The 16,437-nt window shown below is 39.3% G+C and overlaps 1 protein-coding gene across 5 annotated transcripts in view; it reads left to right on the top strand.

The window, feature by feature from the left end:
• ZFYVE28 (zinc finger FYVE-type containing 28) overlaps nucleotides 1-16,437 on the top strand; it is a 59,099-nt gene that overhangs the window by 26,545 nt on the left and 16,117 nt on the right. For 2 of the 5 annotated variants that reach the window (XM_026034147.1, XM_026034146.1), the window contains exon 8: nucleotides 8,470-8,574. The exons of the other annotated variants lie outside the window; for them this stretch is intronic. In XM_026034147.1, coding sequence (XP_025889932.1) covers nucleotides 8,470-8,574 — 105 coding nt within the window. The remainder of the gene's footprint in view (nucleotides 1-8,469; nucleotides 8,575-16,437) is intronic. 5 annotated transcript variants of the gene reach the window in all.

Here is a 16,437-nt window from a genome sequence, read left to right as displayed (position 1 = left end):
TTTCTTTTATTTTTCTAATGATTCCTAATATTTGACTTTTGTGGGTCTTTTTGTGGTGTCAGTGTTGTTGTTTTCACTGTTACTAAGCAGGGAACTGGTGTCTGTGTGTGTGTGTATCCGTATGTGTTTGGTGTATTTGCTTGCTCCTTTTTTTTTTTTTTTTTTTTTTTTTTTTTTTTTTTTTTTGACCCCTAGCTGCCTAGCGAAGTCAGTCGTGTCCTAGGCAGTTTTTCATATGTAAAGATAAAACTATTTCTCCCTAAGTTTATCGCATGGGCTTTCTGTAATTATACTGACTCTTTTAGATTGTGGACTCTTCTTCAGTCTGCCCTTTTTATTACTTGCCTGGATAACATTGTATAACTACTAAACTTTCTCACCTCTTTTCTCTCTCCCGTCAGATCATATATCAATATTAAAATCCACAAGGCTGCAGGTATCTTCTCTGGTTACCCTCTTGACAATTTAAGAGCAAGAAATGCTTGTTGATGTTGAACCTTTCTCTCTTATTATAAGTTATTACAAGTTAGCTATCTAAAAACTATTACCGAAGTACTCTGATATTTTGGGGGAAATGTATAGCTGGCATGGATTTACAAAGGGGAAATCATGCTTAAGCAACCTGATAGCCTTTTATGATGACACGACTGGCAGGGTGGATATGGAGACGTGCAGTGGATGACTTGATTATCTTGACTTCAGCGAGATTTTTGACACTGTCTCCCATGAAATTCTCATGAACCTGCTGATAAGGGGTGAGCTAGGTAAGTAATCAGAGAAGTGGATTGAAAACTGCCTGAATTGCCTCGGGGTTGTGGTTGGTGGCACAAAGTCCAGCTGGAGGCTACTCACTGATGGTGTTGTTCAAGGGTTGATTCTGGAGCCAATATTGTTTAACATTTTCATTAATGACCTGGATGATGGGCCCTAATACTCCCTCGGAAAGTTTACAACCAACTCAAAATTGGGAAGAATGGTTGATAAACCATTATTATCAACCATAATATGATGGTTGATAATGATAAACCAACCAGATGGTGGTTCTGCTGTTCAGGGGGACCCCAACAGGTTGGAGAAATGGGCGGAGAGGAACCTCATGGAGTTGAACAAAGGGAAATGCCAAGTCCTTGGAGCACCTGCGGAAGGGTGACTCCATATAAGGGTACAAGTCACAGGCCAACCAGGTGGAGACTTGTTTTGTAGAGAAGGATCTGGGGTCATCGTGATGGACGAGGTGACCATGAGCAACCAATGCATCCTTGTAGCAATGACAGCCAGTTTAGTATTGGTATTTAGGCTGCGTGAACTAGGTTGTTGCCAGCAGTTTTCTGAACATTTTATGTACATACATACGTGTGTGTGTGTATGTATATATGTATATATACTATACATACATATGTATCTATGTGTGTATATATATACAGTAATGTATATATATTGTCCATTTTTACTGTCTCTTAATGGTTTATTTATTATCATGACTTGTCTCTATTCACTGTCTACAGTTTGTCTGGTAGTAGGCCTATACTATCATATATGTGTGTAATATGTATGTGTGTACAGAGATGCAGTTTTTGTGTGTGAATCGGTAGTCATGTTATTGGGGAGAGGGAGATCAGTTGCAGAACAGACCATGAACCGTTTCTTGCTCATGCTGCCTGTGTGGTGACTAATCACTGCTTTTCAATGACATTTTAAAATAGGAAGATTGCATTAGGCTTCCGTGACTGTTCCCTATTACATGCTTGTGCAAGCCAACCATAGGGGAAATGTTGGAAACAGTAGATTATTTTCAGGATGATGGACCCATTAGCTTGAACAATAAGCAATCTAATATACATGGAATAGCTGCAGGATATGCTCATTCATCAAACTGATAAATGTATTTACTTTCTAGTTATGGTTATTCTGCAACCAAGAGAAGAAAATTTTCTTTCCCTTGTCTGAATCGAGGAGCTACCAAATGTGCACATTAGGATGTAAACTTATTTTTTCAGTCAGTAAGGCTTCTTTGCTTGTTTTCTTGTTGTTGTTTGTTTGCTTTTCCTATGCAGTGTGACATTATTTGAAGGCATATTTTCAATGGACTAGTCAGGTTTACTGTAATTATTCCAGACCTTTGCAACAGTGCGTAGTTGCTCAAAATGCCCTGTGAAGATGGATACTTAGAATCTAGCTGCAGATACTCAGCTGGTAAGATAATGTTCAGTGAAGTTGAAAGTACACATGGGGAGGACTAAGCCCAGGCACCAGGACAGATTAGGGGTTGACCTGCTGGAAAGCAGCTCCACAGAGAGGGACCTGGGAGTCCTGGTTGACACCAAGTTAACCATGAGGCAGCAGTGTCCTCATGGCCAAGAAGGTCAGTGGGCTCCTGGCTACATCAGGAGGATGTTGCCAGCAGATGAAGGGAGGGGATCCTGCCCCTCTGCTCAGCTCTGATGAGGCCAAACCTGGAGCACTGGGGGCAGTTCTGGGCTCCCCAGGACAAGTGGGGGACGTGGAGCTGCTCGAGAGGGTCCAGCGGAGAGCAGCTATGATGATGATGAGCCTGGAGCATCAGTCATATGAGGAGAGACTGCACGAGTCGGGCCTGTTTAGCTTGGAGAAGAGAAGACTGAGAGGAGATCTAATCAATATATATGTGAGGGAAGAAATGTAGGGAGGAAGGGGCAAATTCTTCTTGGCAGTGGCCAGTGACAGGACAAGGGGCAATGGGTATGAATTGAAGCACAGGAAGTTCCATCTCCACGTGAGGAAAAATGTCTTCGCTGTGAGGGTGACAGAGCCCTGGCACAGGCTGCCCAGGGAGGCTGTGAAGTCGTCTTCTCTGGAGATCTTCCAAACCCACCTGGATGCCGCCCTGTGCCCCGTGCTCTGGGTGTCCCTGCTGGAGCAGGAACCTCATGGAGTTGCACTAGATGGTCTCTAGAGGTCCCTTCCAACCTCAACCATTCTGTGATTACATATTCTTCTGTTTAAGATTTGTGTGTTGACATGTTTTTCTGACTTTGCTTCTTAGGTTGGAACTGCTAAGTGTTAATTTTTTATCCCTTTCTCTGTTATTTGCTTACAAGTGTCTTGAAGTTAAACCTAAAGGGCACGTTGAGTCTTGGGCAGCAGAATTAATGTCACACATATGAGAAAAGTGCTAGCAAAAATTAAGTCAGTATCTGACTGATGCAAGAAACAGTGCTACAAAATAAAGGTCATCATGTAGCAAAAAAAAAAATGGTAAATGGGGTAAATAATATAAGAACAACACATAAGAACACCAAATTGTGTAACAAAGCAAAATTTGGTATTTGGGGTAAGAGGAAGGTAAATTAACACCAGTAAATATTTTAGGGCTGCATCTGCCATTGCTTCTTTATAGATTGGAAGTGAGCTGTATGGATTTCTAGAATGCTCATTCTGTCACAGTGTGCTCGTGCTTTCCAAGAAAAGATACGTAGATTGAAAATTACACTAACGTTGGTGCTTTGGAAATACCTGGCTTTCTGCTCCTTCCAAGGCTATTTATTCTTCCCCGTATTTTATGAAGTTTGGCAGTATTTTTTCGTGTTGTCATGCAGTGCTAGTGTTCTCATGTTTTATATGCCTCTTTCTGATGTGTGATCATTTATCTATGTACTGACCTTGTAACAGTTCTAAGTGTAGTTTTCTAAGTGTAGTTTCTCTCCTTTCCCCTGCAGGTCTGTTTAGTCTACCTTAAAATATAGATATTTTTGCCATTTTCCTTCATTTGTTATTTGGTGAGCGTACTCTTAATGAAGCCTTTTACAGCACACAAGAGACTTGGCAAAAGGAGCTGAAACTGGTAGTGAGAATTTAATTTGTTCCCACTTTGTGCAGGCTGTAACACTGTCCTTCATCAGCTGTTAGGTGCTGGTGCTGTTCACATTTGCTTGCAGAGGCTTAAACTGAGTGTATTGCCATATGCTTTTGCAAAGCAAGGAGAAGGAAGGGTACATGTCCTTGAAAGAGCATATTATACTATTTGCTGTTCTGTATTGCAGCCCTACAGTAAGATGATTAAAATAATCTTCTCCAGCTTGTCATTCAAGTTATCCAGTTTCTTAGTGTTGCAATTTCTTAGTCTAAAAATGTAAAATTATATTTAAAAAATTTTAGGTCCTCCTCAGATTTTTTTTTAAAGAATAGCTGTTTTATACACTGTCAGAATCTAAATTTGGTTTTTATGTCTACATTTAGTTTTTCTCATTTGTTAATAGTATGTAAGCTGTGAAGTGTGTGCATGTTCCACCTTTATGCTGCAAGAAAAACAAGCGTCCTGATTTTGGGTGGCTGACATTTGATGAAAAATGACCTTTGCAGATTTATTTTGTCTCTGTAAGTGTTCCTTAATCAAAACTAGATTAACAGATTTGTAAAAACAAATAAAGTTAAGTAGATCTTAAAATCATACTTTTCTTTTAACAGTTCTGTCATAGTTAGACTTAAGAAAGCTGTGCCTTGCTTCAACTTACAAAGTTGCCTTTTTCATAAGAATTAATGGCCAGTTGTACATGTTCACTTAACTGAAAACATGTTTGCCTAGCCACCTTGTATTGATTAGTCCTTTAACAGTTATTGAAGAATAGGAAAAATTCTCATCCACATAGCTAACAGCAAGGAGAAAACAGGAGCTGACTGGAAAAAATATCAGCCCTTCAATTGCCAAACCCCCCGTAAGCAAACCTCTCTTTTGTTATTGAACGGTTGATTACATTTCCTCTGTTCCCCTTTTGACTTTTTTTTTCTTTTAATATTGCAAGTTTAAGACTTAAAGTGATGGGGTTCGACCTTGTCTGTTGAACATCTATGTAGAATCTGATAAGAGCTGATAACAGCAATTGTATTGTGATTCAAATAAAAGATGTCAGTTTTTTATAAGCCATGAGTGGATTTGGTAAAGCTGACACGTGAGTTTTGTGAGCTCCTGTGTGACTTAAGATGGAAGGATCTGTGCTGAGTGGTTATTGAAACTCAGAATGCAGGGCTACCTTAGGCAGGTTAAGCAGAGTCCTATGAATGGCACTGCAGGGAAAGCCCAGGGTATCGTGGCGTTAATCCCAGATGAGCAGGAGGTGCAGTGAAGTTCAGGCCACGCGTGGGCAGGTGTACAAAGAACTAGCTGCTCTGCCTGTGCTGCTGCCCGCTATAAAATGTGTCTGTGCATGTGCAAGTTCTCTTGTTGCAGCAGTGCTAGTGACGACGTGCCCAGCGAGCAGCAGCAGAGGAACCATGAGCTGGGAAAGCAGGCTGGATCCCCTCGGGAGCGACCGGCGTCCTGGAGCTGTGAGTGAATCTCCAGGCACTGATGAAAAGAGTATTATATGAAAAGGTATCCTGGATTGTATGAATACTAAGAGTGTGGAGAGTAGGTCAAGAGTCTTCAAAAGTTTTTTGGTTTTTTTTTTTAAGCTAAGTAGTTTAGTACTGAAAAGATGTAAAACAGAATTCTCATCTCATTACTGGATTCTCATTCCTTGACGCCAAACATACACAGAATTTCTTACCCTGGAGAGTTTGCAGTCTGAATATTAACCAAAAAGAAATTTCTGGTAGAAAGATTCAAAAGTGCATATGTGAGAAAATATTTGCAGTTGCCTAAACTACATATTCTTTGGTGTAATACCCCGCGCACTGTATGTCAGGTCTGTGGACAGCATGTCCAAAGAGTTTGCATTACCAGATAATGACCGATGAGATTAATTTCTCATGCTGGAAGATGTGGATGGCTCGTGGCCTGTTGTCCAGTTTGTGCAGCAAGAGATGAAGTATTTTTAAAAAAAAGACATTTATGAAGATGTTATGAATGGCAAATGCTTTTAAGAAAAAAATTAAAGAGAAATGAAAAGTTATGCAAATAGTAACTGTTTACAGGTGGGCAACTGCTCAGATGATAGATCTTAGCTGGTTAACATCTGAGAGTGTTAAAAGAAAAGGGATTGAGATCTTTAGGTGAGGTGATTAGGTTTTATACCATTACTCTCAAGGAATAATAGCAACTCATGGCAGCTGAGTCTCAAGATCTCAAAATTGCCCATTCAATTGAGCAAGATAGGTGGGAATTATGTGTTGTTTCTGGATGAGTATGAGAAGATGATCAAGATTTTCCCCAGTCAGCAATCAAAGATATTCTCTTGTGCGGCCCCTTGTAGTCGAGGTGGACAGAATAGGTTACTTCAGGTACAATATTACAAGTAATCCCTTTCTTTTCATTTCTACTGCTCATAAAATAAAGGACATGTCCATCCCTTTTGATGCATTATTTTTTATAGGCTTCAGCTATTGGAACTGGTTAAGGGACTTTGCTCTGAAACCAGTTCCCTCTTTCACAAACTCCAGCCTTTTCGTGGAGTCATTAACTTCTTCGTCCTAAGGAAATGTTTCAGACCTTTTACTTGTTAGAAAGAGCTGGGAAGCTCAAATTCTCAAAACGCAACCCACGAAAATGAATTGGTTCTGTGTTCTTAAATAGTCTCATCATTCTGTTCTCTGTACTACTGATAACAGATATTTTATCTAGATCTCAAGTATACCAGGGAGAGCTTGACTGAAGGACAGCAAACCTGAGACTAAACCTCAGACCAGGTGTTGCTACCCAGGTCATTTTGTAGGTTTGATAGGAAGAAAACCAGAAACTACAGGGGGAAGATTAAAGGTTGGTGGCAATAAAAGATAATATGGAGCTTGCTTAGCTGCTCTCATTTTCTAGTTCTGTTGTTGAAAGATCATTTCAATTTTGAACAATACCTTTCATCTTTGTGCAACAGTTACTTCTGCTCAATCGTGCTGTGAAATCACATGCTAAAGTTTTTTATGCGTCATTTAATTATAAGACATAATAAAAATACATTTTAGTAGCATGACCAAATTGCAGAGTTGAATAGGTAAAGGTGATGAGCTATAAAAGAACGAGCCATGGTTTAAATGTACATTTCTCTTGCTAATGAGCAGAATTATCAAGGGAAATTATAATAAAATGAATTAAAGTTAAATAGATTTTTGTTCAAGTCTGATAAATTATTTTCCAGTAGCAACTGCTGTTCTTTCCCTAAAACATAACACTTGGGATTTGTTTTCGAACTAAATACATGGGATGTATTTTCAAATTGGAAATCAAAAAATGAGGATTATGAAGTGATATATTTTAAAAGTGATGAATAGGAGATATGCAAACAAATCCTATTATTTCTTAAAGGGATTAGAAGACATACCTTCCCCACACGCTTTGAAACATTCCCCACAAGCTTTCTTCCACACTTCTATCCAAAAATTAGCTACAATAGTCAATTTGGTAGAGGAAGAGAATTTGAAACATAGTTTGCCCAATGCACTCCCACAAATCAGAATAGTGTAAGAAATCTGCTAGGAGTCAAAAAGAAGTATGAGAAAGTTTCCTAGTCTAAATAATTGGATTTCTTTTAACTAAAACTATTTTTTAGGTTTCTATCTGCGTTATCCAGAGATTTCCACTCCAGTTCAGCAGGCTCCAATGATTTTTCTGTAGTACCCAGAATCAACACAATTTTCATATATTTGCTCAAGATTACAATTTTTTTTCAATCTACTATAATTAGATTTTCTTCAGCCTGTGGAATTTCCAGTAGCTGAGCAGCAAATTGTTACTGAAATATTAAAAAGAGGTCTCTCCAGGACAGGTCTGTAATGCTTACGAGACTAATTTTTATCTTCTTGTCCTACCTTACGTTGATAATATGATGGGCGATCTAACCTGATGTGATACTCAAAGGCTTTTTATTAACCCAGGGATGATGGGGAGAAGCTGATAACCATTCACTTAAATTATTCATGTTATTTTATTTAGCAGCTAGTAGATCTGCTTTAACCAAGGGTTGGTGGTTTGTCATGGGGTTGCTACAACGTTGGTCTCAAGGTACTCACCAGGGGACCACACGTGGCATCGGGGGGACTTGTCGGATCGGGGTGGCTGTGTTATCCCCCTCCTTTTACTGAACAGGCAGTAATCACTGGACTTTATCATCCCTATTCTGTGGAAAGTTGGCTGAAAATTGCCAGGATGTTTGAGAAGTTCTTGAAGTTTTCTTGTTAGGCTGCCTTGGCCTGAAGCCCATAGTAATTTTATGAATTTCCAGTGATGCTTTGTCTTTGTTATAAGATCAGGCTGCACTTACCTGCTGGTCCACACTGTTCATCTGTACCCTGTGCGACCCCGAGATCTTTTGGTCCTTTCCTGAACGTTTTACCTGTATGTTGAAAATGAACTCAAAGAGTTTTGCAAGGTGTGTGCCCATGGATTTTGCCAATTTGTCTGTCCTTTTGGTAAGATAAACTGGGTATCTATGATTTCCTAAAGAACAAAAATGTGACTGTCAATTTACTTCTACTGTGTGCGATGGTGCGGGATCTGTGAGTTATCATGGAGCTTTTACCTCTGTTGGCTCCAGCAGTTCATTTTGTTTCCATATGTTTTTTCAGTTCTCAGGATGGCTTACGTGATTCCCCCCTCAGCTCCATCTCCAGCAGTGACTATGAGAGTGTTTCTGTCACTACATGTAGTCTCTCCAGCATATACGCTCTGAGGTAATCGCATCCCTTCCCAGTCAGATTTGACTACTTGTCTTGGGTTATGGTTGGTACAAGTTTTCATGCAAGTTGTAACAAGCAAGTGACAGCAACACTTCTGACTGTGCTTCCTGGTGAACAGCAGACACGCTTTTCCTCCTCGCAGTTTGCATCAGTGCTGTTGCATTTGGTTGAACTATTTTCAGGAAAAGTTTTAATGTATATAGCAATGAATTATATGCTCTTAGTGACCTCACTTTTGCTTGTCCATTTAGTGTTTTTTCAAGAGACACCTTAGCTTGAAATGTGCTGAATGTGCGTATAGGTAGGTCTGGACCTTCTAGATATCATGTTTCCTTTTCATTTCAGCTTAATAAATTAAGGGAAGCATCCCAAAATTAACCGTAATGTAATTTTCCACAGTATTTTAGGCCAAAGCTGTTAAGAATACTTGTTTATATTCTCACCCTCTAAGCCTGCATGACAGTTTCAACTTCACAATTAATTTTACTCTGAGTATGCAACAGAGAAATAAGTTCTAGGTCAGAAAAAATGTTACTAAAATCATTCTTTTGGGTTTTTTTCAGTATTTGCACAGAAGCATTATTACCCTGGTATGAACAGACACAATTTCAGTCAGAGTAGGTTTAGATGTTCTTCTGCTCCTTCTTGTCCTCCGTCTTACATCTCTGTATCCAAACCTTAAGCTCAGTAATTCAGAAGTTTAGGTTTGGGAGTTGAAAAGAGGAGTCAAACGGTCTTTTCTAATAATGGCAGAAGTAGTAGTTCATGTAATACATTAATTATATTTCTTTAGGATACAGTTCTCTTTTTTTTTTTTTTTTTTTTTAGGATAGTTTTCTAGTATGTGCCCATTTTTAGGGTCAGTCTTTCTAATGATTTTTAAACAGCAAATAAGGGCATTTTTAACAGCCTACATCTTTCCTCTGGAAGATGCAATTAAAACTATTTTTCCTGGCCTTCATTTTGAAATGCATTCACTTTTGAGTATTCTTTGAGCAAGAAATAATGTAGCCGTATGCCACAGTTTGCCCTCTGCTAAATACTCAGACTTCAAAGGAACCCTGATCCCCCAGGGCGGCGGGAATGGACGTTGGAGGCAACCGCAGCTCCTCAGCAGGCATCACGGGAGCAGTGCAGATAAATAAGTATTTATGAGGGGCAGAACCTTTTCTCCAGGCCCTCCTTTAATCCCTTCCTGCGTTAGTGCTGTACAAGCTACTGCATTAACATATCTTGGTGCTTTAGCAAATTAGATCTCTTTTTTCTTCCCTTTTTCAGTTGCTGTTTCTTGAGTGTTTGATTCGTACGGCTGTATTTGCATGTGTGGTTTGTGCTTTTGCCAACTAAACTATTTCACTCTATCACTGCTGAGTGCTGCTTTTGAAGAAATCTAAGGTGCCTATTATTCTGAATCAGGTTGACGTTGCTAGAGAGCTAGCTCAGGTAGTTTATGCTGCAATAAAACATACAAGAGCTTGCTTAGCCCTACTGACATGAGCACCCCTGCCTCTTTGTAATATCTATACTCTGTGGTTAAATTAAAGAAAGCTCAAAAATCTGCTTCAGAGAAGCAGCCTTCTAGAGCTGTGTGCATATGCATAAAATATTTGGCTCTGTGTCATCTCAGTACATTTCTTTGTATTACAGTTTACAATATGTTTATTTTTTAAGGTCTTCCTCTACTCTTTTAATATCTAAAGAATTTTCTTTTAGCTTTTACTCAGCTTCTCTAGAGCTTTATCATTTGTCTCCAGGCTCGAAGTTCTTTGGGTAGCAGCTTGACTTTCCTTAGAAAATACTTACAATCTCTTGGAATAACTAAATTCTCCAAGATGTTGTGTGTATTTGCAAAATAATACCTAGTTTGTTTTCTTTTTACTGTTTCTTCTCTGAAATATGCCATTGTAGTATTTTTCTCTCTTAACTTCTTACTGCTTTCACTTGTAATCTTAATAACAGAAATTAGAAATTTAAATGTAACATTTGCAATTTTATCTGAAGAATAATTAACATAGAATTCTTAAAATACTTTTTTGTGGCCTTTTGACACCCATGAGTAAAGAATAATTGCTTTGTACTGTTATAATATTGCAAATTAAAGTAGATAACCAGTATTGCAGCTGAATCTAGAATAGATTTAATGGTTTGGAAACAATGGATTATGGTAGATGTGGAGTTCTGGATGCGCATACACATTTCTTGTTTGGAGAAGTGGGAGATTTCCCCCTCTTTGCACCTTAGAGAACACTTCATGCCACGTGCCATCATTTGTCATTTTGATTTTACTGTAAGAGAAGAGCAGTTGGGACTGCAGGCTCTTGGTAAAGAAAATTCTTTCAAATCAGCACAGGATTTATTGCCTTAGACTCATTCCATCACTGTGTAATTCTCTGAGCTGGGTTCATCCATCCTAACTATGGGCACCTAACTGAGGTATCTAAATGAGGGCTCTTTTTGCTCTAGGATCCCCGTCTACTCAATGGAGAAAAGGAGAGACCTCAGCTAAATATCTAGTTTGTTGAAACTTAATAGGCCAGAGATTTTCGGTCTTAGAATTATAGAATCATAGAATCATAGAATGCCGAAGGTTGGAAGGGACCTCAGAGGTCATTGAGTCCAACCCCCCTGCTCACGCAGGGTCACCTAGAGCACGTGGCACAGGGCTGCATCCAAGCGGGTTTTAAAGATCTCCAAAGAAGGAGACTCCACAACCTCTCTTAAATTTTAAATATAAGTTTATATTCTTTGAGCACTGATTTTGCTCACATAGTAATTTGAAAAACATTTTACAATTTTCCTGTAAGTTTCTAGAACACCACCTCTTTGAAAAGGAGACTCAAGAGTTGATTTGCTAAGGAAAGTTTAGTTGTTTCATTGGAATGTGGTCTGTATAGAAGGTGCTTCCCTCTAATCTTAGAAGTCTGATCATTGAGAAGTAATCACTTCTTTTTTGGTCATTGTTTATCTGCACTTTACAGTACTTTTCCTACAATTTTAGGCATTTATAAAAATCAATGATGAAATGTTAGCCAATATTAGCTGCAGTCTGCAAAAGGAAGTATCTAAAGTGTGCCAAAGCAGCGAGGTGCTGCCAGCCCTCCGAGTGGGTTATTTATGGTGTTATTTCTGCTAGGGTATCTGCAGCCGCCTGCGTGTGAGCTGCTCGCTGCAGCAATCACTTGCTGTGTAACATATTTTGAGTAGATCTCTGTTAGTTTAAACACACACATGGGAAGCAAGGAGGAAAAAGCTGTCTCAGGATATGAATTAGAAAGAGGTGAAATGCTGATTATCTGCTTAAAAAATAGAGAGTGTTTTGAAAGAGACTCTTTGAAGCTACCTTGGCAGGTAGCTCTTGTGTTGAGCAGTTTCATACAGAAACAGGCTCTGTACTCTGCTTGTCGTCTCTAATACTCCCTGCTTCACAGAAAATGCAAGAAGGAAAAATTACTTGGTTGCCCATAGGACTTCTGACTGTACAAGGAAGAGATCAATTCTTCCATGCCATAGATGCATCAATCAGTGCTCTCAGTTCCCTCGCAGGTCATACACCTACCAACTTTGCAAGGGGAGCACGTCTGCTCCTGGGAATCCACAGTGGTGAGGACACCAAGGGATCAGGGATGGTTTTGCTGGTAGCCCCTATCAGGTCAGATGTGTCCTGAATCTTCTCTCCTACCATTTGCCATTGTTATCTTGGTCAGATTAGATTTAAGTTATACAAAACAACAGTTCAATTCTTAATTAATGTTTGGTGCTATCATTTTTCATTTCGTCAATGCATCACTGTTCCCAGCTTTCTTTCCCCTTTCTCTGTAGAGCTGCCCTTTGGGGAAAGAAGGCTGAGAACTGAAAATGACTTTGCATGAGCTACACTGGAATCATGAAAACACCTCAGGGAGAAGAGCTGTAGACAGAGAAAAGGGTATTATACCTTGAGAAAAGCAGAATAAAATAGATTTTTTTTTCTGCTTAATGTTTTGGAACTGCAGACTGCCTCTTGTGCGTTTTAGGCAGGGTGAGTCTATGCTGTTTCCTATAGCTCTGACACCCAAGTGGTGTGAGAACAATTAATACACATACTGAGAGAGACCATCGTGAACAGACTGCAACGTAGGATCTGTTGCTTTGTGGCTACATCTTTGTCCCAACAACCACATGAGCAATATTAGCAAAGAGAAAAAAAAACAATGTTTATAAGGTCTGTCAGCTTTTGATTAGGGTTTTAGTCAACTATATGTATGTGACTAAATCAGCTGCCTCTCGTTCTTCAGCCTGGTTGTTCTTGATGTGTTCCTGCCCATCTTGTTCTTCAATAGTAATTTTCACAAGCCTGAAGTTGAGCCTGCTTAATAAAAATATATCTCAAGTGCAATATTCATAAACTATCACAGTCCCCTTTGCAAAATGTCCCAAGGTATTTTTTTAGACTGTATGGATATAATCTCATTCTGTAGCATATATGTGATATGCGTGTCTGTGTTCAGGAACAAGTGACCGATTTTTTTATTTTTTTTATCAAAGACCCAAGTGTTCTGTGTGAACTGCTTGTTAATAAGGGCGTATTACAGTGGGAAGGTGAAACTTTGGTCTTTCCCAGTTTAAACTGCAAGCTTCTTATTTAGAATGTTTAAATACCTAATCTGTTTGAAGTAAATGAAATATAAAGTGTGTTCTTCTTTATGCCAATTAAGTGAAATAGGGCGTTACAGTTAGCTGGCTCGAATGAGTGGCAGAGGCAGTAGATCTGTTGCAGTACAGGTGCTCAGCACCCTGCAGGGTACCGTTTTGGGACAGTGTCCTTGGTGGCAGTTCATCTGGCATGAGCCTGACGCACAGAACTAGCGATCAGTTAGTGTTATGGTGTCTGTGATCACTTCTGATCTTCATTTCTAGTAACTTGGTCATATTTATAATTTTGCTCATTTAAGAATGTGTACAATCTTGAATTGTTGAATGTCGCTTGGCATTCCCTGTGCTATTAGTAGCACAGAATCAGCAACTTCCAGAAATTTGATTTTATTTTCCTTTTTTTTCATACAAAAATTTATACTAGCATGTTCAGGGATTTTGAGATTATGTGGAATAATTCAAATCCCAGTTTTGCAGAGTTCTTGCAATGCCTAATGCCAAGATACGTTGCAAGAGCACAATTACATTTAAGAGGATTTCCTCATATTTGCAACAGACTAGTTGAAAACTGAAGAGAAGCTTCCTTTGCTAGTTCAAACTTTAAGGTTCCACTCAGTCATCTAATCAGTGCTTCCCAGCTTTGACTCCCATGGCTGCATACAGAATTCCTCCGTGATGTTTTAACACCTCAACTGGTTGTTTTGTATTTCCTTTTGAAGGAACTCATGGAGGCAACATGAGAACGTCCCAGTGAGCTTCCCTGGCTTTCAGTGTTGCTTCTCTCTCTCTCTCTCTCTGCCTGCACACACAGGAGCTGCAATTCGAGAGAGATTTTAATGGAGCTGGATGACAAATTAATTTACTTTTTAATCATACCATACAGCATAGCTTCACAAAGGACATTGAGGAGCATTGTCTGAAAGGCCTCTTGTCCTTTGGAAGGGTTTGTATCCTGCAGCAGGTACCCAGGTTCTATGCATCCTGGTACCATGTTTAAGGATGAGATGTTGCTCTCTCCTTGCTAGATGCTAGAGCTGCTGTTATATACCATTCCTTCCTAACTTCTGTCCTATTTCTGGTTTTCACTTCCATTTTTTTCTCCAGTTCAAGATTTTCAACGGTTCCTGTGCTCTAATTTCATATTATTCACTTTGCAGCATGACTGAGTCTTTCTGAGAACTTTAAATGTATGTTTGCTTACAAGAAAGTGTTAGAAGATAACAATATCATGACAGAATTTGGAAAATCTTAATAGATTCTAACTTGTTATATTTTCACTTATATTTTTTCTCGACTTTTCTGATATCCCTTCTTCTGAAAAGACCAGAGTGGCAATGAGTTTGAACAAGCCAGCAGGGCAATGCAAGAGGACAGTTGCCTAAGAAGAGCTTCTTACAGTAATTTAGCAACACGCTGCTTCAACACCTGTGTTTTTGGAAGTCCAGGATGACACAGAAAGGGAGAGCTCAGCAGTCAGAGGTGGGAAGGGCTGGGCAAGGAGGCACGAAGCCGCTCTGCCAACAGAGCGGGCAGCTGCCAGGGTCTGGAGCAGACATCCCTGCTGACTTCAAACTCAGTAGCCTTCGATGCTAAAGACGTTTTCCTCACTGAAAATATCACATAGGACATATGGCTAATACCATGAGCCAAATTGTTGGTTGTAACCTCTTGCCCACGTCAGTTGGGGCAAAAAAGCTACAAGGGGGATTGCGCAAACCTTGTTGTTTATGAAAAATGCTTCTGTTCTTGTGGGATTCAAAAGGTTGGCAGCAGATGGGGCATCTCATGTGTGTCTTAACGTGCCTGGAGCTGGACATTGGTAATGCCAATGGTGACAGTGTAGTACAGTAGAGCTTCCATCATCTTCTGGTGGTGCTCGTTGAGGGTGCTAGAGGGATTTGCATCCGCAAGTTTTAAAGCCCAGGGAACTGGAAACATTAAGATTTGTTTCTTTATTCTCTTAGAATGAAGAGAAAACACCTAGGAGATTGTATACAAAAAAAAAAATAAATAAATAAAATATTGTGATTAAAAAGGTTTTAAGTTTTTCTCTTTTTTTTTTCCCCCAAATCTGAATTAAAGCTTTTCTTAATCCAAACAAAAATAGCTTTTGGGGTCTTCCTTAAGATATAGTCCTTAATTAACTATGTGCTACTGATGAAATAGAAAGCATATCCTGAATTTGGTTTGAAGGATTCTATAATGGAGTGTGTACACCTCCTTAAAATATTTATAAGAAAGTATTAAGGCACCAGACATTAGTTTCAGAAGCAGTAAGAGTGTGACGTTGAGAGCGAGATTTGGGCTGACTGCTGGGCAAAAGGAATTTGGAGCTGCAAGCAGAGAAGCTGTGCTCCATGCTGGGATTTTTCTTGTGGTGGGGAAATTAAGTGATTGTGAAAAGAGCAAATGAAACTACCTGAATGATTGCTGTATAGTATGGGAAACATGAAGCAAAGGGAACTTCTGCTGATAGACATATGTTCATAGAGGTATGCTGGAATAATGCACACCTTGCCTACCTCCTTGCCTTGGTAGTTGCAGTAACTATGCAGTTCACATCGCAAGCTACTTCTCGTTATGCTTGTGCAGTTTGCTGGAGATTCCCAGAACAAGCAAACGGAAACCACTGATATCCCAGTGGATAAATGGAGTAAGGAGAGTCCCCGAATTCCGTATGGACATTTTTCTAGTAATCGTGTGGCTTTGCTTGTAGAATTTACAAGTTTTGCTCTTAGACACTTAGTTGCAATGAATTTGTTTTCGTGGAACTTGATCTGTCTTGATTTAAAAGACAGAAGGGTCACCAGTGATCTTCTGAGATCTGTATGCCCCAAGTCAGAAGTGTCGAGGGTGGTCATTCCTTTTGAAATTGGTGACTTCATTGCCTCATACAGAGTAGAGTAGATCTCTGGGGTGGCTTTCTTCTCTGCTGGGCATGGTCATGAGTGGCTTTTAGTCTAAAACCATTTTAGATGTTTTTATGACTTTTGAAATTATGGTAATTCAGTTGATTTCTTTATATACCCAAACAATCAGCTTTAAAATTAATTTTACTTGTTATTGTTCTGTATTTAACACAATTGAGGGTTTTTTGTGACTAATGGGGATTTCTGAGAGAATCTTTATATTCTGCATTCAATTCAGATTAAATTTGAGGTTTAAAGAAAAATGCTTCTAGACAAGTTCAGAAGAAAACATCTGTGAGTAGTTAGTTTTCTAATG

This window comes from Nothoprocta perdicaria, unplaced genomic scaffold (genome assembly GCF_003342845.1).
Source record: "Nothoprocta perdicaria isolate Ctin4 unplaced genomic scaffold, notPer1 scaffold_14, whole genome shotgun sequence".
NCBI lineage: Eukaryota > Metazoa > Chordata > Aves > Tinamiformes > Tinamidae > Nothoprocta > Nothoprocta perdicaria.
This window is presented reverse-complemented; position numbering and strand designations above follow the sequence as displayed.